This window comes from Merops nubicus, unplaced genomic scaffold (assembly GCF_000691845.1).
Source record: "Merops nubicus isolate BGI_N331 unplaced genomic scaffold, ASM69184v1 scaffold12569, whole genome shotgun sequence".
Classification (NCBI taxonomy): Eukaryota; Metazoa; Chordata; class Aves; order Coraciiformes; family Meropidae; genus Merops; species Merops nubicus.
This window is the reverse complement of record NW_008633086.1, coordinates 4,956-28,338: the sequence shown is the minus strand read 5'-3', so window position 1 is coordinate 28,338 and position 23,383 is coordinate 4,956. Positions and strand designations below refer to the sequence as shown.

The window sequence follows — 23,383 nt, the reverse complement described above, 5'->3', positions numbered from 1 at the left end:
ACTCCCAGCAGGCAGAGCGCGGAAGAGCTCTCGCTCTCCCAGCACACCCTGCGCTCTGCCTGCTGGGAGCTGTAGTGCGCTAAACTCTTCCCGGCCTTCCCACGGCCCGTCCCAAAGCGGGGGGGCGGGGGTGGGGTGCAGAAGAGCTGGAGATCTCGCGATGGTTGAGTGACGCTCTCGCGAGAGGTGAGGGGTGGTCTCAGCGCGTGTGGTGCGGGGAGGACACGCCGGTTTTGGGGAGGTCTGCCAGTGCTCCGCTGCCCGCCACCTCCGCTCCCCGCCGCCCTTCACGGGATCTAGGGCGAGATCTCCAGTGATCGGACATCGGTCAGAGGGCCGTGGTCAGGTTCGGGGGGTTTTGTCCGCCCGGGCGCCATTTTGCTCGCTCTGTCTGGATCTCCAGCCCTGGCCGCCGCGCATCGAGTAGGTGCTGAGCCTCTCCTTCCACCCACACGGTCCCGAACCCAAAATGGGGAAGGCAGCGAAGCGGAAGCGAAAGGTCTCAGCACCCTTTGCAACCAAGGGCCCCGTGAAGTCAGCGATCGCTGTGGTCAAGAGCAACCCCTTTGAGGTGAAGGTCAACAGGCAGAAGTTTAACATCTTGGGGAGGAAGACCAAGAATGATGTGGGGCTGCCTGGTGTCTCACGGTCCAAGGCGATCAAAAAGGTAAGGACGTCAAAAGTTGGGAAGAAGGATGGCACCTGTAGATGTAATGGAGAGGTGATAAGTCTGGAGCCTTCTCAGGTGAGTTAAGAGACCACCTCGGTTGTGCACAGGAGGAGTGAGTGGCTGGTCACCTCACATTGCTCAGAAGATGATGAAGAGCCTGCTGAAAATGTTTCCCTCCAGTGTAATACAAAGGGTTCAGTAGTGGAAGTCTTCTTTGTCACATGGGTGGGAGTATTTTCTTTTCAAATTAACCAGAACTGGAATATAAGGGCACATATTGTCAGCAAGCAAATACTGGACCAGAGTACACTTGAATGTAAAAAACTTGTAGTTTTGTTTGCTGCAGGATGTTATGCTTCTTGATAGTGGTTCAACATTGCTGTAATAGTGAAAGTTTGAAAGGGTACTTAGGTCAGAATGCAGTGAGAAATGTGTAGATAGTCTAACATTAATGTGGAAAACGTGTAGATGACTTTTTGTGTACTGCTTAATTAAGTAGTTGTGTTGTAGAAGTATGTTGGGATGCAAAATAATGATCCATTCTCATTGCTCTCATAAGAATGACTATACAACTTGAGTAAATCTTTTGTCTTGCATCCTTATGCTGGTTTAAAATTTGCCTCTTTTTTTGTCTGTGTTGGCATCACCAGCTACTGGACCAAAATCTGTAACATATAAGGGAGAACATTGTGTCATACTGTGCATCTGGGATTCCAGCAACCTACCCTATCCTAGAATGAAGCTACTGGAATTTTTAATGTTCTGTCCTTGCAAGCAAACCAGGAAAGAACTAAAAATCTCTGTAGATTCTGTTAAAGCTGAAAAAAGCATAATTTGAAAGTTTGCCCATGAGGTTCTTTTTGACATGTTACATACAATGTGTTGTTGAACAGAATTTAAAGCATTTACTGGGAAGGAAATAGTCTATTATTTTGCATGCAGAGTGAGAGGTGATGCATTAAATACATTTTTATTAATAAAAGTAATCAATGAGAGAGGACATCAAATAATAGATAAAGTGCTTTTCTGTGTCCAGGATATTGAGAGATACTGAAGCTCATGCACAGTGTTTAAGCTGCACAATAGTTCACATATTCTGTGCAAGAAGTAAATACAAGGCAGAACTGGCAGTGATAGAGGAAACCTGAGTTCTGGTGTCAGTCACAGTGGCATCTGAAAGTTGTGAATGCTCAGTGGGGCTGCAGAGGCCTGTTGTAGGAAACTCAGCCTTTTCCTTCAGTGCAGCGCTTTGCAAGTTCATGCTAATATGAATAGCAACAGTACCTTGCCATGAGATTCAGTTATTGTGTCTTAAATAAAGATTTTTTTTTTCAGTCTAAACACGGCCAGCATTTTCTTCCTTTAGACACTGTGTATCTTCAGTGTGAAATTATAAAGCAGCTTGCAGTCTTAATTACTATTTGTCCAGATTTTAGAAAACTTTATTAATGTTTAATATCACATTTTAAGGTCTTATGGGTTTTATTTAACAGTAAGGTAAACGGAATGCTTGTCATGAACCAGATCACCAGCATTGAAAAGTAAACCTGTCTCCTTACCTATACCACAAGTGGAGCACGTACTACTTCATACAGGTCTGCTGAGCTTCCTTTTACTGCTTTGATGCATAACCTCCCTGTGCTCAACACTAAAGCAGATATACCCTCTTGGGATGTGTTTTGTGTCTTAGATGACAAGACCAAAAGAGGTTCAGCTGACACTGGGGCTTTTTACTTTCTTTAATACATTATTCTTGTATACTAAACGTCAGACAAATCAGAATTCTTCAGGGGCAATGCAGATTTTTTTATATGTGATAAAGATGAGATACACCATGTGGGCAGCTTGTAAGAGAACTCTGTAGCTGAATATATTGTGTGACCTTTCTACCTCTTTTCTTGTAAGATTTTCCTTCTCTTTCATTGCGCTGTGATAGGTTAGACTGTTGTCAGAATACCGTGGAGCATGTTTTGCCTTGGCTTAGAAAGTAGTTATTCTCTTTGGCTTTTTTTTTTTTTTCCCCCCCTAGCGTACCCAGACATTGCTGAAAGAATATAAAGAGAGGGAAAAGACAAATGTGTTTAAAGATAAACGTTTTGGTGAATATAACACCAAAATAAGTCCAGAGGAAAAGATGATCAGACGATTCACTTTGGAAAGACAGGTAAAGTATATGAATTTAAAAAAAATAAATCGAAAACCAGAAATAACACAACTTTTTAGGTTGGGGGTGTCCCCCTTACCAAAGGGGTTTGCAGGGTAGTGCTTTCATTTTGATTTTATGTTTGGAACTTCTGTGGGAATCCAAAGTTTTTAATGAAAACTTTCTCGTTTTGTAAGATGACTTTTTGAAACAGAAGTTTCTTGGAGCACTGATATGCAAGAAAGCCAGTTTTAAGCAGATTCTTTGTCTGCTTGGTTTTCTTTGATTGCTTTGGCTACTAGGATTTGGGAATTGGATTAGGAAAAGGCAACCACAATCCAGTACACTTCGAGATTCCAATAGAGCTGTTGAACAGCAGCTGTTTAATTTGCTGACTAGACCTCCATAACTTGCTGTCATTTTGTAACGTGCATTGTATGGGCAGTAGTGTTCTCTTTGCCTCATCATACTCTGTCTTCAGAACTGATTAGTGTAATATCATATCCTAATTATAATTTGTATAGGTTAAAACCTGTTTCATGAGGCCTGAAATGTAGTAATTAAGCATTGTTGTTACTGATACGTAGGTGAAACTTAAGCTTCCTTAGGTTTTCTGAGTTACTTTATTTGTACATTAGTATAGCAATAAGACATCATGCTCCCTCACTTAAGGTGTAATGTATTTGAATGAAAATATTGGTCCAGTGCTGTGTTCCAGCAGAACACTGGAATAAGAATCTCCTCAACTAGCATGAAAAATACAGGCTTTATTAATTTGTTGCCTGAGCGGTAAAAAATATTTATTTACTTTGTTTCCTTTCCTGCTTTTAGCAAAATTATGGAAAGAAGAACATCTATAATCTTAATGAAGATGAGGAGTTGACTCATTATGGGCAATCTTTGGCAGAAATTGAAAAACTAAATGATATTGTTGATAGTGACAGTGACACAGAAGAAGGAGGAACACTATCAGGTAAGACATGTCTGGTAGTATCTCACTGCTGGTTTTATTGTTAGTAGATGTACAGAATTTATTCAGTACTGTCTTTCAGTGAGAAAGAACATGATGTAATTGTTTGGGATGTTTAAGCCAGATTTTATTACTTCTTAACAACACACAGAACAGCTCCCTAGATTTTAGCAGATATTAAATTGGAACTACCTACCTGCCAAGCTTCTTTAATCTGTAGACTTTTCAGAATGCATAGGTACCTGTATTTTGAGCTCTTTGGGCAGAATCTGCGGAGTGAGTTTTCTGGTTGCTTTCTTGCACCTCTGCACCTGAATTCTAGCTAAAACATTGAAAAAAAAACCATCTTCTTACCTCATAGAAAATGTTTGCCAGTGTAAATTAAGTGTCTAGCATCTATCTCGTTTGGTGTCGCCATTCTCATAGTAGTACAGGAATAGTACAGGATTGATTCAATAGTTTTAGTTGCTCCCATTCTCAAGGACTAGTGAGATACTGTCCCAGCAGCAGCACTCCAGCACTTACATATGAATTTGAAAAGGATTCAAAACCCACTGTTTTCCTCCCCTAGCTGAATTAACTGCTGCTCACTTCGGAGGGGGTGGAGGTCTCCTTCGTAAAAAAGCGTCAAGTGAGCAACAAGGTGAAGAGGAGGAAAGACCTAAATCTAGGAAGGAACTCATAGAAGAGATGATAGCCAAATCTAAACAAGAAAAGGTGAGTTTTTATCCCTGACATATAAATGACCATGATTAAGAAGCTGTCACATTTTCTGTCTTCCCAGAATAAAATGGTAGTGGCACAGAAGACAAAGGAGACAACTGTCTAAGAAGAGTCCGATCTCCTTGAATAAAATCCATCTGACTTGGGGTTTTAGGCATTTTAGGATTTGCATTGAATATCTGCTATTCTTTGTGTTCCCAAATCTTCATTCCTGATGAGTCCTAACTTGTTTTCTGTATGCAGCCCTTGTGCCACTCAGCGTAATTCTGTACTGCTTCTTCCACAAAGAACTTTTGCACCTTTAAAACATCAAATATTTAAATTTATTTGCTGAAGACAGCATTTTGCTTTTATGGTGTAAATGCTATGTCATGATCATCTGAACATAACTGCTGCATTTGGTTTTGTTTTGTTGTTTTTTTTTTTTTTCTCTAGCAAGAAAGGCAAACTCGGAGAGAAAGTGCATTAGAACTCACAGAAAAGCTTGACAATGAGTGGAAGGAAATCCAAACTCTTATTGCCCGCAAAACTCCAAAGTCTGAGAGAAAGGACAAAGAAACAGAAAAACCCAAGGTAAGGTTTTGACTAGATAAATTTATTTTGTTCTGGTAACTTGAGATTTTAACTCATATTAGCTGAAATACAAGGCAAAGTTCATCACTTTGTAAAATAAAAAGTTGCCTGCTATTTATATTGAAGCAACACTACAGATTTAGGACAGGTTGCTTAGTTGGAGGAATACAGGGTTTTATATTATTAATCAGTTCTTAATTACCTATTGCTTTTCATTAGTCATCAAGTCTGAGAGAGGTTGCATAAAGCTTCTGTTTATGACAAATGCATTTTCTTGAAGAACTAACTTTTTTGAGAACATTGACTTAGCTGGAATGCCTTTGCATTCTCTGTTGGATAAAACACCTTCTATTTGACAACAAACATTTCCTTGCTCTAAATTGGGTAGTGTCCCTACAAAAAGGGAATGAAAAAACTTTTGACTAGATATCTTATGGTCTCAGAGCTTTTTCTATAAATTTGCATTCTATACTAAGGCAAATAAACTTTTCAGTCCACGGATAGGTATTGTAATGCGTTGTGCTATTTTTTCTTGTAGAAATTTTGTATTGTATTGTAGAACATCTTGAATTTCCATTTATTCCTTGTCAGTAGAATTCAGTTTTTGAAAGATTGAACTGATGAACTGGTCTTATGTTAAAACTGATCTCAAATAACGAACAGAAGAATCTTGATCAAAAATTTATATTTTGATGTATACATTGATGTATACATTTTCAGTTTTAAAATGTTTCATAACATGCTGAATAGTAATGTTTGTAATATAATATGGAATGTAAAACAGAAATTTGGTGATCATAATTTGCTGAAAAGGAAGATGAAGTTCCCTTGCTTCATGTGTGTGGATCCAATTTAAGATTTATCAAGGATGCAAAGTGCGGATTAGTAATGCTTTACAACATTAACATTGAATTGGAGAAAAGATCTATTGATGTATAAGAGGAGGAATTCCTAGAACTGATATTTAGAGGAGCTGTGTGGTTTAGTGACTTAAGCAGGTATCAAGAAGACTATTTGCGAGCCAAGTGTAATCTCTGCTAGTGACCATTTTCCCTAGTATGTTCCTTAAACTCACTGAAAATCATCATCCCTTTTTGTTTACTTTGATGGACATTTATGTAGCTAAAATAACAAAGACGTAGCTCAAGTCCAACAGTATAAAGTGAAATGTAAACTATAAATTTATTAATTCTAGCTGCTCTTTGAGTGTTTAAATTTTTTTCAATTAATAAGTAAACCAGGTATTTTTCAGGTATTATTTTAAGGTTTTTTGGTTGTCAGTAACCTAAGTAGGGGAGAGGGAAATTCCAGGAGAATTTCTGTTCAAGTGTTCTTTCCATTCCTTGTCTTAATATTGAGTTAAATCTTCTTGCAGATTTCTTGGAAACAGTCTTTTCTGTATATCTTAACAGTGTTATTTCTTAGCTGCTACCCTGGCAAAGGGGTGGCTGCAAAGCAGAATAATAAAACTTATAATAAACAATTATATAAATATTTCTTCAGCCTGATGAATATGATATGATTGTTCGAGAACTTGGATTCGAGATGAAAGCAAAACCTTCAGAAAGGATGAAGACAGAAGAAGAATTGGCAAAAGAGGAGCAGGCACGACTCCAGAAGCTGGAGGTACACCATTTATGGTTTTAGATTGTTTTCTGGCCTGTCCTTTGGGAGTGACCACTTGTACTCATTGCCTGACCTTAGACTGAAAGTGGCTCTGCTAAACTGCAGTTCTTCAGAGGGTGAATTCAGGAAATCTTCTGTTTGTGTTTTGTTTGCAATCTGATAGTACAACAGAAACACAAGCTTAGTATGTAACTATTGAGGTTTATGAAATAAGTTAGTCTTTCTTCAGCAAAAATGTAATACCAGTTCAATTTGCCTTGAAATTTTTTGAATTATTCAGAGTTGAGAGGTGCTTCTAAGTCAGTAAGGGGAAGAATCATCTTGTACAGCAGTTGAATTAATAAACTGGCAAGTAATTTTTTTTTTTTTCTTTTGGTGTTGCAAGAGTCTTCCAGCAGTAGCATATATATAGCTTTGGTTTGCAGAGGAGTAGGGTTCTCTTGGGAAACATGTGCTTTATTACTTGGAGCTCCAAGTCTTATGGAAAGATTCAATAACTTTGTAAACGTTTCTCCCCTTGTTTTCTTTTTGTTTGAGTATACTCAGGACACGTTTAGGCCCACAGGGATTCAGTACCTTCAGGTTACCTCAGAACAGCTCAGTAGCTAGTAGCAGAACAGAAAGAAGGATTTTTTAATTTTTTTTTTCCATTTCTGTTCTTGTCATCTTGTTTGATGCACAGTCTATCTGGTTGCCCAGGTGGAAATCCTTTTGTTAGTGATTGGTTCAGATATTGTCCGTTGAGTCTGTTTAAAAATTTAGCATATCTTAAAAAAATTTAGGATATGGTTGTTTACCACAAATTTGTTATTCATAGGGAAAACACGAACACCGCATGAATCATAAAATATTTTAGAACTTGCATTTTCTGGTAATGATGTCTCATAAACAAAATAGTTAAATTTTTAAATGAGAGAATATAATGCTTCTGGTAAACAGTGGTTAAAGCCTTCCGGAGAGGCTAATCCAACTGTCTAACAGATTGCACTCCCCACAAGAATAAGGTATCATCAGCTATTGCCCGTTATTTCTCTAGCTGCTGTTTATTCTTCAACTTGAATAATCATAGTTATCTTTTTGCTATTATTTTTTAATTTATTTTAAGCTGTAATATTTGAGGCATCTGCCATTCTGGTGTGGTTACCTGGTTGACATAGATGACTCACATCTGTGTGTGGTGTTTCTTGTAAAAAACAGGCCGATCGGCTACGTCGAATGCGTGGAATAGATGAGCAGGTGGATAGAAAGAAACCCAGCCATGTGTCAGCTGATGATCTAGCTGATGGCTTCATCCTGGATAAAGATGACAGACAGTTATTGTCTTACAAGGTAAGGTCTAAAATTTCAGAGGTAGGAGTTCTGAAAAGAAGACAGGAGAATCAGCCCTTCTAGTAAACTTTCTTTCTTTAATTGCCACTGTATTTAATACAGCTTCCACCAAATTTCAGCCTGAGGATGTGTGGGTTTCTGAAAGCACCCTTCCCTATGAAGTAGCATTCATTAAGGTGGCAGAGCAATATAACTTAAGCTGATGTAGTTAGTCACCCTGACTCTGGTGCACGTCTGTGCATACTGATCCTCTCATCTTCTTACGCAGAAGTAGCAAAGGAACTGCAGTTGTCCTTGAAGCGGAGAGAGCATATTGTGAATGTGAATTTAAGTTGAAGATTAATAAAATCAAGATGGGAACAAATGTTTCTCTGATATGTTATTTTAATACACAGAAGGAATATATTTTTTTTAACTAAGAATGCTTCTGTAAGTGTTGTTTTGATCTTTTTTTGTAAGTGTTTTATCTGTCATATTTTCTCTGCTGACAGGATGGAAAAATTAATATTGAAAATGAGGAGGAGGAGGAAGACAAGGAGGAAGAAGATGAGGATGAAAGTGGGAAGGAAGATGATGAAAATGAAGAAGAAAGTGAGGAAGAATCTGCTAATGAAGATGAGGAAGATGTTGCTGTAGATAGCCACTCTGATCTTGATTCTGACCTTGACAGTGAAGAAGAAGCTGCAGGGAATAAAGAACAGAAGAAACTCAAGACAAATGAAATTGAATCACAGAATGTGGAGGAACTAGATCAAAAAATGAAAGATGCCAAATCAGAGCTCCCGTATACATTTACTGGTAAGCAAAGGACTGATCCAGAGATCCCTGTTGTGTCTTCATGGGGTTTATAACCAGTCTCTTTATCTGCCCTGCAGGACCTTTGGTATTCTGACCATGAAGTTTGGCTTCATAGTTGTTTTCTACCGTTCCCAAGAGCAGGCAATAACTTCTCTAGTTAGTGATCAGCGCTAGTCACACTGTGAGCAGTGGGAAGCATCTGTTGCTGTTCCTCTGAGCAGCCTTAGAATTGAAAACAAATTCTGGCGAGAAAAATGAGAAGATCTGTACTCCATTCTGAAGGCCACCAACACATCCAACCCAAAGTGCTAGCGTTTTGTGTAAGGGAAGCCAGAACAGTATTCTATTATCTATGCTTAAATGAGAAAAGGTTACTTTCTACATGTTTGGACTGACATCTTTGTCAGAGAAAATGCTTAGAGAGGCAGGATTCTGAGTTTTAGTCCCAAAGATGTAACACTGCAGTATTGTTAAACAGAGGCTCTCAAAATCTGACTTCTTATGGGTCTGTGCCTAGGAGGAAGGAGGAGGCACTTTTCAAGTGGTATGCAAAGTGTTCATTAATATTAGGAATATTATGCATCTAACTATTGTCCTAGTGTGGATTTCCCCATACTAATGTTGCAAGATTAAAAAAGCTTTCATACACTTCTTTGTTTGCATTCATCTATCTGAAAAAGCTAACTTATTACCCAAAGCATTTTAAATTGCATTCAGGTTTTGCTTTAAGCAGAAAGCAGTCACAATAAAATAACTCAAAAAACGTAACCAGTTATGATCTTTTCTAACGTAGGTTTATGTAGAAGATTAAATATATGCCAGTTTGGGGTTTTTTTAATTATTTTCTATTAGTGGCAAGATTCTCACTTTTCTTAATAACCTTCATGCAAGAGCAAGTCAGTTATTAACATAGAGGTAATTGTATTATGGTAAATTTATGGTTGAATGTTTGCTTAAGTTTCTTAGTTTCTGCTTTGTGGGTGTCAACATGGTTGTGCTCAGCTTAGGCAGCAAACACAGGATGAATTAAATGTTAATCACTGGAAAACTTTTTTACATTATTTCCCAACTTATGTTCATATGTATAATGTTACACATATGCTGATAGATGTTTAATGTTTAAAAGGTGATTAAGACCTCTATGGTGCCTTTTTGCTCTGTAATAATAACATTTTCCAATTGGAAATTTTTTAGATACCCGTTTGAATTAAATGTTAAGTTTAAGGGTTTTGCCTGGTAAATTTTTGTTTTTACTTTTTAGTTCCTGAGTCCTATGAGACATTTAAGTCTTTATTGGCTGGGAGAACAACAGAACAACAGCTTATTATACTGGAGAGAATTCAGAAGTGCAATCATCCAAGCCTTGCAGTGGGAAACAAAGCAAAGTTGGAAGTATGGGAGTTTTGTTGTTTTGCTTTAAGTATAAATTAACTTTGAATTCCAGAGTAAGTTTTAGTAAGCTTTCAGGAAGCATTACAAAGCATATATGCTTCTATATTGTAAATAGCAGTAGAATCAATGTACCACTCTTCATTTTATAACTTCTGTATCACTGTTCTTTTGTGCTACTTAAGAATACATACAATGAAGAAAAATATCCAATTTTAACATATTATGCCTCTTGCAGAAATTGTTTGGCTTCCTTTTGGAGTATATTGGAGAGTTAGCAACTTTGGATTTACCAGAGCTCAGAACAATTGACAAACTGGTCCTGTAAGTAATAAATCCTATGGACTTTATGATTTAAAGAGAAAAGCTACCTAAGATGAAGCATTTGGAATGTTGTTTGTTTCAAATAGTTCTGTAGGAATTGTAGGGAGCTGATGACTCTCCAGCTCTGCAGTGTTTGAACTTTGATTCACATATTGCTTGAACTATTAATTGTACTGAGACATTTTCAAAACCTCGCAACATAACTTTTGATCTGCAGAATGCTTTTCATGGGCAGGAAGTAAATAATACCATGTATGCATGCAAACCTTTGTATATGAAATCACTTAGGCTGCTGATTAGGGCTTTTAAACTTTGCAATGACAGTGTGCAGTTCCCTCTGCAATCTTTGTTTTTCACATGGGTTTCAATTCTGTGAATTCACTCAGGGAACTAGATGAAAATTAAATTAAAGAGTCTTATAGTAAGCTCATACAAAAGTTCCAAATAAACACTTTGCAGGAAATTGTCAATTTGGCATTGTTGTCAGTACAATTGCCTGCCAGGTGTTTGAAGACAAGAGAGCCAAATTTGTCTCGGAGGTATACAGCAAAGGATGAGAGTCAATGGACACAGATTGCAAGAAGGGAAACTCTAGTTAGATGTAAGGAAAAAAAGTCTTCACAGCAAAGGTGCTGAACATTAAAACAAGTTTCCAGAGAGGCTGTGGAATCTGAACTCTTGAAGATAGAGAAAACTCAACAAACCCATGAGTAACCTGATCCAGCTTTGAAGGTAACCGTGCTTTGAGCAGGGTGTTGCATCAGATGATATCCAAAGGTCCCTTTCCAACCAAAATTAGTCTGTGATTCCTATCTTGACTTTGCAGGCTTAGACAGCTTTTTTTCACTGAGTAATTTGTATGTAGTTCTCAGCATATGTTTTTTATTTTTAAAAAAAATCTGTTACGTACAGCTTTAGCATTCATTGCTTTGTTGCATTTATCAGCAAGAGCAGTGACCAGTTCAGACTGTTGCACATGCTGGGGCTTTGTAAAAAAAGGGTAAACATGTTTTTATTATTTCCTAAATGTAGAATTTCTTAGTATCACCACAGACATTTTTAACTGAAAATACTGGAAAAAATCTGACCAAGCAAATGCGAGCTCCTGACTGCATTTCTCTCTAAGCACTAACCATAGGCCAGGAGCTGACCTAATTCTGTGGGTATTTTTTCTTGTTTTAAATAATAACTTTGTTAACCACATTGCTGCCTCACAAGTTGTTTAACATTGCCTAAGAGTAGAATAGCAGAATGCCTAGTCTGTAGCAGCATACCTCAGTGCAGTAAAACATAGAATTAGGAGATTCAGAAGGATATGTTTTAACTATAGCAGATGACTTGGAAGTGTATTTTAAAGGTTTTAATTAGTTTTTTAATTTAAGATTTGGAGACCACCAAATCAAAGATTAACTCACAAGGCCCAGTGAAAAATACATGTCTCTGTAAACCAAAAGCATTACAATAATAATCTCTATACTAATGATTTGTTTCAGGGAATTAGTTATTGTTATCATGTAGATGGAACTCGAATCTTCTTTCAAGTGCTTAAAAATCAGTTTTTTATTAACACCAGTGGTGTAACTTGATTATAACGTACATTTCTTGTTAATAGGCCATTGTACAATCTTTGCCAGATGTTTCCTGAGGCAGCCAGTGACAGGATTAAGTTTATCCTTCGAGACGCTGCACATGATATGGAAGAAGTCGTTGAAGTCAAAGGTCGTGCAGCGTTTCCAGGCTTAGACATGGTAATGAACTCGTGCTGCTAGGAAAATCTCTTTTTCTTTCCATTAGGAGAGAAATGATAGCAAATATGAGATGACATTAATTTTATATTTCAAAGTGTGTAATGAATCACACTGGTTTTGATCGGTTCTTGTCCTTGGTGAACATCTGCTCTCCCTTAGTAGTTGTGTTTTCTTCTGGTAATTTGGTGAGGGATGTTACTTTGTGTTTCCTCAGTGTGTGTTATTCTTTGTTAGATCTCAATAGCCCCTTTCTCCCTTGTTCTACCGAGAGATGCAGAATGCTTGGGAATTCTGACTTCTATAACCATTTTCTCAGATAAGGGGTTGTTAGCTGTCTGGGATGGCAGATCAAAGAAGCATCTGCTTCTCTTCAAGCACTTTTGCAGTGATCAGCAAGGCAATGAGTTTCTCAATTCTATGCTACTTTACACAAGTGGTTAATTTTATAAATCTTCTCTATTTTATGTTAGTTATTCTTCATCAATACACAAATAGTTAGCTTTATAAGTTCTTTCTAGTTTATGTTAGCCACCTTATATCAATAACAAATACTGTTATGGGTATAAACCCACAAATTTCGTAGTACTTTTTTATATAATAATTGCTAAATTAATGGCTCAAAGCATTTACCTTTCTGTCTTATATTAGTAATATTTCAAAATTTCTATGGCTGTGCTGAATGTGGAGACTCCTTTTTCAGTGTCTAGATAAAGGGCTGTTAGGACAGTCAAGAATGGATGTATGGAAAATGAGTGTTTATTCTAGTAAAGAGTTCCAAAGGCAAACCAGAAGTCAGTAGTTCAAAGGAAGCTACTTGTTTTCTCCCAACTTGATGAAATAGTGCTGCCGAATGGAATAGACTATTGAAAGAAAATAGACTGAAGGATTTGCTTAGAAGGCTTCGTTTCTCCAGCTTCAAAAATATTTATATTGAGTTCTTTTGAAGTCTTTTTTCAGGATGTTTTGGATTTTTCAGGAAATGTATTGTAGAGAGCTTTTAACTTCTATTTTTATTTTGTCACTATCACCCTTATGACACCAATCCCACTGACTTTTATTCCCTTCAGTAGACTTTTCCAGGTGTCAAGCCATCATTATCTTTTAAGGTGGAATTATATCACTCTCCTATTTTCAAAGCCCTTGTTTGAATGAACCCTTCTTAGACCAGTTGTATTAGTAGAGCTTATATGTGCCTGTAATTACATCTAATCTGAAATTTGGACTGTGGTACTGAGTAACCAGAACAGTTCAGGAGAATGTTTGTTTATGACAGAAACTTCATAGAGAGGAACAGAGCTGAAACAATAAGACTTTACTTGCATCTAGGTTACTGTGTAAATGTCCACTTCGATAATTTTCAGAATTACCTTGCAGCTGATGTTTTAACATCCTTATGGTCTTGACAGGAGGTCAATTGTAGCTCTCTTAACAAGTCCCCTTCAGTAAAAATGCACCTAATCACAACTTAGTTCATTGTTTGTTGATGTGTGCTAGTACCCAAGGATACTGGTCACTTAATTACCTGTGTTGAGGACTTGTTGAAAGGTGTCACGGGTCCTGTGTGGCCATTTGCTTGTTTGTTGTGTTAAAGGATGTGATTGTGGTGGGCTGAAGAAGGTCAGATTTTCTTATGGAGCAAATGGCATTGGGAGGCATGGTTCCTTCTTGGTGCTCTTCTCAGCTGCCTTGTTGTATTAATGCAGTGTTACACCTTTAATGGATATTCCATTTTATCATGTAACTTAAACAGTTGTCCAATAAATGCATCATGGAGCATATCAGATTTCTCAAAATTATCTGCGTTGCAGTATTTTGAGACTACTGCTTGTGAAGTTACTTCTTCATCAGTTACCAATGTGTGAAGTCAAGATCCTGGGAATACTGTGTTAACTGTATTTTGCCTTACTCTGTTTTGTGTGCTATCAGCTTATTTATTTGAAAATTACATCTCTGCTGTTTCCAACTTCTGACTTCTGGCATCCGGTTGTAACGCCTGCTTTTATCTACATGAGTCAGCTACTTACTAAGGTATGTATTTCAGTATGTAACTTCATTTCCTTATTTCTTCCTAGAATTACAAATATATGTACTAGCATTAATGTATATATTGTAAATGCACTGAAAAGTCAGTCTTGTGCTTGGTATAGTCACAGATAGTAATTGGAACAAAAAGTGAAGAGGAACAAATTCTTGCAGAGTACAGTCCCACTCACAAAACCATTTCTAGTCATTTTTTTTCAAGCTCTCTTAAAAGAATTCCTTATATAGCAAATTACATAGGACTAATAGAACAGGCTGAATACAGTCTGAAATCATTCATTAGTGATTTCCATATATTGCATTCATTCCTACTTAAAAAAGATATTTACCTAGAAATTGGCAGTATTTATTTTCCCTGAAAATGTGCCTATTGAAGTGCGGTTAAAATAGGTCCTTATTTTCCTATCCAAATATCTTGTCTGTATGTTTCAAAAGTCTTGAGCTAGTTTTTTTGCTGCTGTCAGATATCCCAAGTTGCTATGAGCCTTTTATTTCCTTACTTCATTTCTGAAGAACTTATTGTTTGTGGTTTAGCACCTTCTAGTGGCTAAACTAGTTCTGACAGACTTCTTATTCAATTATGTGTATACTCGTTAGAAAGGTCAAGGAAATGCCAGTATGTTTTTCGTATAAGTCCAAAGGGTATCATTTTACAGATTTTAAAGGTATGCAACTTATTTAATAATTCTGCTTTCTGGGAGATCCTATATTTGTGATGTATAGACTGTTAATTATGAATATTTAGTGCTTTTTTGTTTTTTTTTCCTTTAGTGTCGCATCACAACATTGCAAGATGTTATTAAAGGGTTATTTATATGCTGTTTGTTCCTGGAATATGTATCTTTCTCCAGAAGATTTGTACCAGAGCTCATCAATTTTCTTCTTGGAGTACTTCACATATCTCTACCCAAAAAACAAGCCCAAGGTGAGTTTGTTTAGAGTAAATGAGTAATAAATTTTAGTGTTAGGGTTTATTTTTTAAATTTCAAGGAAAATCTTTCACATTGATATTATTGTTTCAAACAAAGACCAAAATCATCTGCTAAGTTAGCCACACACAGCTTTGATTCTTGGGTATCTTGTTATGAGCTAGATCCTCTAGTCTTCTTGGCAGAAAGGAAAGAACTGAAGTTATTAAGGGAAGTTAAGTCATGTTGCCCAGAGTGCAGTATTTTTGCAATATTGTTCTTACAGATAGTGTGATTAGGCTGTGCTCTGTAATTCACATTCCTGCCAAGTACCCTGTATCTTCCCAGTGAGACAGCAGGTAATGCTGCAGACAGCCTCCCTCTTTATCTAAGAGCCCTATCACTGAGATAAATGAGAAAAGTGTGTCACAAAGTTGGTGTTTTTCCTTTTTATGTATTTGATATAGATTTGTTGTGTAACAGAGAGCAGCTATCCCCACAAGCAGGTTTAGTCTATGCAGTCACAACTGTGTCAACTTGGCAACTTGCACAGACAACAGGGAGAATAAAACTGTCTTTTCAATTTGATCCATGTGCTGGCAAATTATTTGCCAGTCTTCTTTCTTTGACTTGTTCTTTTGGATTAATTTCTAGCTTTAAGTTATTCTAAACCTCGAGGAGTTTTGTTTAGTCACAAGTTTAGTGACAATAATTCACTCAGCTTTTTCAGCATAGGAACTAATTCATGTGTTAGTATCTCTCTGGGTCCCTTTGAGTGTCGTTTTGACTTAGCACGTGTGAAGAGACTCTGCAGAAAGGATATTCTCAAGTGAAAAAAGTCAATTACACATTTGCAAATTTATAAGACATCTGGTATTTGAGGAAGGCTGCAGTAATATACTCATCACTCTTGATAAGACACCTGAAGAGTGTCTGTTCTCTAGGTAGTTCTCAGTCTGGTAAGGAAGGTTCAGCCTCCGATGTAGTCCAGTACATCTTCAGAAGGAATGACTGGTTGTCTTGCAGCTCCCTTCTTCCCTCCAACCCCTTCAGGATTTTTGTGCCTCTCCATGCTGGCATTTATTTTTTCTTTTGAATTCTTGAGCTATTAATGATCGCTTTCTCAACAAGCTTCATGCTGCAGTCTCACCTTTGTCTTGTACGGCTGTACAAGCTCCAGCTGCTCCTGGGAGCTTAGTGGTTCCCTCTGAAGTGTGAGCCAAGGTTACACAGCTGGGCTGCATCAGAGCTAAGCCCAGAACACCAACAGCCGAGCTCTTGGAAGGAGTTGGGAAGAGGTTACAGAGTGGGTGGGTTACATAGCACTTAAAGTATTTTCTCCTTTGTGTACTTTCTTAGGAATGTTTGATCTACAAAGGGTTTTGGTACAGTTAAAATACAGGATTCTGCAAAATCAGATAAGAAACTATTTTAATATATTTAATGGTAATTGATGATCAAGTGTTGACTTTTTATAAGTTTCCTTTGTACTTCTGCTAATATTTTGCACGAGTTAAATTTGCATAGTATTGGTTTCTCTTAGTGGTGACAAAAAGCTCAATAAAAGATAAGTTAGAGGTACAGTGTTCTCTGAGAATTTTTCATTCGGTATTGATGCTCTGAAGTTACCAAAGTATCTGGTTATGTTTTTAAATATTCTCATAGTGGAAGTATTACTGATTAATGTGATAATTAGCCTGTTAACTCAGAATATTTTAAAATGAGCATTCATCCAGTTCTCTGGAATGTTGATATACTGTCACACCAAAAATTTCTTGGGGTTAATATTTGACAGTAAGTAGAATCAGCAAATATAATTGTTTTAATTTTGAGCTTGATCCATTAATTTCTCACACGAAGACATTAAATGGAGTACAGCTTCATAAAAGACTGAAATGCGGTCTACTTTAGACTTAAAAAACAATTATTACTTTAAAAAGAGAAAAGCTGGAGGAGGAGGGAGTGGGGAGCAGTTGTCATTGTTGATAATCTTAGCTAATGGAATTGTTAATGAGATCTGCTGTCCTCTCTCAAGTAAAGCAGATAATAAAACTCACATATCTTGGTTCCTGATCTTCCTTGTCTGTGTGTCATAATCTCTGACAACTTTGAGTCTCAAACCGTACAAACCTTTATTTAAACATACTGTCTCTTGGCCTGTTTGTAAAGAGCTATGTACAGGTTCTAGAGCGTGTAAATTTATGGTTTAAAAAGTTTTGAAATAAGCTTGCTTGCAAGCTTGCAGGAGATAAGGAAAACAAAGTAAAAAAACCCTCAGGTCCAGCCTAGAGGCTGCAAATTATTTTCTCCCTTAGTATCTGAGGAATTTCATGGCTTCTTTCATGTTGCTCTGGAAGTACCATTTCACAGGTTAGCTTAGGATCAGAAGCACAGGGACTCTTAAGTGTTTTCTGTCTTCCTTGCCCTAGTACCTATTGTGTACTCCCTGTTATTCTTCTTTTAAAACTTCTTAGCTGCAGTGGGAGAGGACTTGATAGCATGTATCTGAGGTCCTCTGCTGAGAGGTCACAGGAGAGGCTCAGTGATGTAAACTGTGGGACCTCCCTGCTCCAGCTCTCTCTGCTCCTTGACCATGCTCTAGTCAAAACCTTCTACTTGTAACTCCATGGAAGAGTCCTATTCTTGCCCTTTCCTGTTAAGCATATCCAAATACTCCATCCTCACTGGCAGTTGAACTGTGAATCCTGTCACCCAAAGGGCAGACATATACCTGTGTGTCCTCTCTCTCCCCGTACAAACAATCATAGGTGTCTGGGGTTGGAAGGGACCTTAAAGATGAAGTTCAAACCCCCCTGTCATCTTCCACTAGGTGAGATTGCTCAAAGCCCTACCTAGCCTGGTCTTGCATACTGCCAGGGATGGGGCATCTACAGCTTCTCTGGACAACCTGCTACAGTGTCTCACCACTTTGACAGTAAAGAACTTCTTCCTCATACCTAGTCCAAATCTGCCTTCTTTCAGTTTAAAACTATTAGACCTTATCCTATCACTGTTTTCCATGATCAAGAGTCCTTCCCCATCTTTCCTTTAGGCCCCCTTTAAGTACTGGAAGGCTGCTATAAAGTCTCCCCAGAGACTTTTCTTTTGTAGGATGAACACCACCTACTCTCTTAGCCTGTCCTCACAAGGGAAGTGCTCCAGCCCCCTGATCATCTTTGTAGCCCTCCTTGACCTGCTTCAACAGGTCCCTGTTCTTCTTGTGTTGGGGGCCCCAGAGCTGAGCGCAGTACTCCGGGTGGGGTCTCACAAAAGCAGAGTGAAAGAGGGAGAATCACATGCCTCATCCTGCTGGCCACATTTCTTTCCCTGCAGCCCAGGATGCAATTGCCTTTCTGGGCTGCTAGTTCACATTGCTGGCTTGTAATATTTTTTTCATCCACCAGTACCCCCAAGTCCTTCTCTACAGGGCTGTTCTCGGTCCACTGTATCCATTTTCGGGATTGGCCTGACCCAGGTGCAAGATTTTGCACTTGGGCGTGTTGAACTTCCTGAGGTTTGCATGGGCCAATTTCTCAAGCCTGTCAAGGTGCCTCTGGATGGCATCTCTTCCCTCTAGAGTATCAGTCCCATCTCATGAGGTTCCATGGACTTGTGCACATTTAGGTTTCTTAGATGGTCTCAAACCTGATCTTTTCTTGTGGTGGGCAGTACTTCATTCTCCCAGTCCGTGTCTTTGGATTCTGTGAATTGGGTGGTGTGGCTAGAGTTTTAGTATGATTGTACCCATGCTCCAGTGTTTTCCATTATTTTAGAAAAAAATAATAGTGATTAAGTATTTTTTAAGACAGTATGATTAAGTAAGAAGGCAGTAAGAAGAGTTGTTGATGTTTGTTCCATCAGAAGGAGTGCTTAAAATTGATCTTGTTTAATGATTATTGCTCTTGGGTTTTAGGCTATACAGTAGTCCATCCATTTACACCAGTGGGGAAGAATTTAGAACTGCTTCTGGTGTGTGATAAGAAGGATCTGGAAAGTTGGCAGAAACAAAGTCTGCCACTGAGTATTGTGACTAGATTAAAGGAAACCAGCAGAACAGAAATGAATCATATCAGGTACGTAGGAAATGTGAACAGAAGAAATACCAGATCATCTTTTGGGTAGTTTCAGTGGCAGTGATTTTTTTAGGAGTATATATAGGAGGCGTGAGTTGTTCAGCTTTATTTTTATGATATGAAATATATTGAAATAGCCAGTCTTCTGCCAGAAGGTTATGCAGTTGTTTGAGCTCTCAGGCCTTCTGTTCCTCTTCAGCACAGCTGTGAACTGCTGAGGATAATGTAGAGACTGAGGAGGTGCTCAGTACTTTGACATGTGAAGCTCTTCAGAACCAAATAACTGTATTTACTTTACAAACGCTGTGTTAGAAAGTGTTGCTTAAGTAATAAAACACTAGTTAGGAAAGACTACAGTTAAACACATTCATTAACTATGTTCAGCCTCATTTTTCACATTGCACATGTGTACACATATGGTGTAACTTCTTTCAGGGTTGAGTAATCGTTTTGTTATGAAGCTAAAAAACTCCAAACCAAAATTACTAGTTCTGTTTCAGTGAAGTTTTAGAACTTCAGAACCATTAACAGCACACTTTTAGAACCAGTATGAAAACTTCTTCCTCCACATAAGCAGCAAAGACACAATACAGGTTTGTGTTCTGTGTACTGACTGACATAAAGATTTGTTGCTGATGGATTTTTTTGGCTGTTTGGTTAGGAGAGGGAATTTTTTAATCTGATTTAACAACTAGAAACAGCATTGTAACTAGTTCTGTCAAGCAATCTTAATATTACATGCTGATATCACTCACAAATTTAATTCATTAGATTTTTTTTTTAAATCCACTACAGTTTTTGCAATGAAGTTACTTCTTTTGTGCATTAACAGGTTATCATGTCTAGCCCTATGTTTTGACCTTATAAAGAAATGTGCAGTTCTGTATGAGCCTTTATCATCATTCCATGAAATAATGCATCCTATCAGGGTTGTGCTTACACAACATATGCCAGTGGATGAATATCCTGAAAAAATGCAGGTATGTGTTCCTCAAGAACTAAATTGAAGAATAATTGATATGTTTGTGTTATTAATAAATTATGTGATCTTTATCTGGGCTTAAACAAAAAACACAAATAAGGGTTGGTTGTTTGCCATTCATGCTCTTCAAAGATTACAGTGATGTTTCTGTGGAAAAAAAAAAAGAGCAAAGAATGTTTAGAAAAGATACTTCTTCATTATGTATCTTGTCTTGCCTCTCTGAAGAAAATAGCACTTAGCTTGTAGTAATGTAGCATTCCATGACTGACTTAATCTGTAAGAATAGTAGTCTGGTTATCCAGAGTACAGCTCTTGTACTTTTGTAATGATTTTCTAAGACCAAGTAAGTGTACCAAAACGATGAGATAGTATTTTATAAATAAGTAAAACTAAAATCCATGTGCTTGAGCAGCTGCCTTACTTATGACAAGGAAGTTGTTTATTTTCTAGCAGAGAGGTTCACATTTTTAATCTGTCTCTTCTGAATGTAGTGGAATTGTCCTCTCCTCAATGAGGCATCATGAAACATCCTCAGAGAACAGGATTTTTTAGCATAAATGATGCAAAACGGCCTAGATTTGTTGCCATCAAAATGAACAATCATTTTTAAAATGACCCTGAAAGGCAGACTGAGTTAAACTGTCTTTAGCTTTGCTCTTCCTGTTAGGTGAAACTACCTGCAGACCTTTCTTATTGTCCAGGGTACCATCTTAATAGACTTCCAAAAGTGTTTAAAAATAATCCAGCCTTGGAAGGCTTGCATCATTTCAGTGTTGGCAATGTCCTGATGAATAGCAGTGATTTTACCCAGGAGGAGAACACATGGGTAGAACAGGACTGCTGATTCAGTTTACAATAGTTTGTGAATTATGGTGTCTTTGGTATGCTTTTAAAATTGTACTTTGATTTGCATTTTCAGGAATGGTATCACAGTGCTCTGAAAGAGCTGGAGAACAAAGTAAAACACTATACCCCGCTGATATGTGAGAAAAAGAAGCCAATGCCATTGAAACAGTATACACCTAAAATTGTCAAAGTGTAAGTAAAACAACACGTGATGCAAGGGCAAAGTGTGTTTAAATATTAAGATTTTGAGCAATCTAGAAGGATTTGGAAAACAGGACATAAAGCAGATAACGGTTTTTCTGCTAGATTTGTGCACAAATCACAATGGACCTGCTACTTGGGTGGTAGAGAGGGAAAGGAAAAGGGAGGAGGAATTGAAAGAAATAGAATGAAAATTATCTTACGGAAAAAATAGCACTGGAAATCAACTGTTGTCCTTATAATCAATTGCAAATGAATAAATTTCAAGATGAAAATAGGTGGTTGTTGTTATCTAATCAAATGCTTTACTGAACTCTGTCAAGCACTTAAGTCTGAAGAACAAAAGGAGATATGTATATGACCAAGAGATGTGTATATGAACTATATGAAGGTAAGGGTGGATGAGGAAAGTACTTGAGGAATGCTTCACCACTGCAAAAGCCAAGGCAGTGTTCCTGTATTCTGCATCACAGATCATAACAATCAGTCATATCAACCTTGCCTCTAAGCACACTTACTTGCCCAATTCCTTTCTTTCCCCCAGCGAAGCAGCTTCCTACCTTCGAACAGCAGCAATGGCAAAAAAATTGGAGTTTTCCCCCTTTTTTTAGAGTTTGCAAGGACCATGTGCATTTTTGTGTATTTTTGGAATTCAGTTTTAATTAAACACTAGTTTGGTTTTGTAGATAATAGTACTCTGATTCAGGAAGTCTGCTTTATACTGGCTGCTGACTTATTTAGCCATGTTGGTTATCTGCAGGGACATAAATTGTCTGCCTTACTTATTCTAGTAATTAAAGAGGAGAGCTTTCCTTTGCTCTGTGCATTTATCCCCAAGGAACTGATCAGACTTTTTTGGTAGAATTCATCTGCAGAGGTCTGCAAAAACTTAAAATATATTGGGAGATTCCATCTTTTTCCAGACGCCTTTCATTTTTCCGTTCTAGCATTTTCAGTCTGTTCAAAACAGAGGCTCCATACAGGGCGTTGAAGCATAAATATTGTCTGCTTGTCGGTTGTGTGGTGATGACATGCAGTTAGAAGGTCTGGTGAGTGTTTTTCTAGTGAGTTCTTCAGGGCAGCTCCTTATATTGCAAGCTCATCACATAACATGCAGGAATTAAAATACCCAGTATTCATACAGAAATTCACTCCCCATAAACATGAAAAAGCTGGTTTTGTTAAGGTGTTCTGTGCTCACACATGCATTCTCATTTCAGTTTAGAGTTTGGAAGAACACAGGGAGGCAGCAAGAAGGAGCAAGAGAGAAAGCAGCTGATTCGGAAGCACAAGCGTGAACTTAAAGGAGCCATTCGTGAGATTCGGAAAGATAACCAGTTTCTGGCTAGGATGCAACTTAAAGAAATCATGGAGAGGTAATGTGGCCTCGGTTTCAGCACCAGTTTGGAGGCTGTTCTGCTCTCTGTTCCTCTCTTTGCTGCGTGCCAAGACTGACAATGGTGATCAACCACACTAAACAAATAAAATTGGACAATTTGGGGAAAACCATTTTTATCGGAGGTCATTTAAAGTGATTTCAGCTTTGCAGTTTCAGTTCTCTAGTTTAAGAATATACAGAATGTTTTTATTTAAAGTGTGTGTTGGTGAAATTTAAGAGGTGTTTTTTTTTAAAATGAATTAATAATTCTTTCGTTCCCTAATATCTTTCTGAAATATTTTATATGTTGATTGTTTGTATTACAGAGATTCAATCAGAAAAAGAAAAGTGAAAGAGCTGCTCGGTAGCCTTGCTACACAGGAAGGTGAATGGAAAGCAATGAAGAGGAAAAAAGGGAAGAATTAATTTGGACTGTCTACAGCAGGAAACCTTTTTTTCTTACTGCCCTATGAAGCATCCCAATCCTATGGCTTTTGAACAGATTTTAATTGCGTTTTTGGATGCATTCCTTCTGAGGAGGCAACATCATCAGATCTGTCTGAAAAAGTGAACCTGCTTATTGGAAAAAGCCACAGGTTTTCATAAGGAAAATAAAAATAACACTTTTGTATGTGGTATACTTCTGTTTATTTTAATAATAG

At 37.7% G+C, this 23,383-nt stretch overlaps 1 protein-coding gene across 1 annotated transcript; it reads left to right on the top strand.

Annotated features, from left to right (window-relative positions):
- Positions 1 to 469: 469 nt before the first annotated feature.
- On the top strand, positions 470 to 23,147 carry NOP14 (NOP14 nucleolar protein). The gene is made up of 18 exons (XM_008948130.1): positions 470 to 667; positions 2,700 to 2,834; positions 3,645 to 3,786; positions 4,355 to 4,500; positions 4,942 to 5,079; positions 6,583 to 6,705; positions 7,903 to 8,034; positions 8,526 to 8,832; positions 10,094 to 10,224; positions 10,460 to 10,545; positions 12,158 to 12,293; positions 14,220 to 14,321; positions 15,105 to 15,258; positions 19,155 to 19,314; positions 20,147 to 20,294; positions 21,216 to 21,334; positions 22,564 to 22,719; positions 23,048 to 23,147. The coding sequence occupies exons 1-18, from the start codon at positions 470 to 472 to the stop codon at positions 23,145 to 23,147; spliced, it is 2,613 nt and encodes an 870-aa protein (XP_008946378.1).
- The last annotated feature ends 236 nt before the right edge of the window (positions 23,148 to 23,383 follow it).

What these genes read in the sequence shown, in the direction of transcription:
- NOP14 (XM_008948130.1), top strand. Translation starts at nt 470, where the DNA reads ATGGGGAAGGCAGCGAAGCGGAAGCGAAAGGTCTCAGCACCCTTTGCA. An exon ending in CCAAATCTAAACAAGAAAAG is followed by an intron (nt 4,501 to 4,941) that starts GTGAGTTTTTAT and finishes TTTTTTCTCTAG; the next exon opens with CAAGAAAGGCAAACTCGGAG. An exon ending in ACCCAAAAAACAAGCCCAAG is followed by an intron (nt 15,259 to 19,154) that starts GTGAGTTTGTTT and finishes CTTGGGTTTTAG; the next exon opens with GCTATACAGTAGTCCATCCA.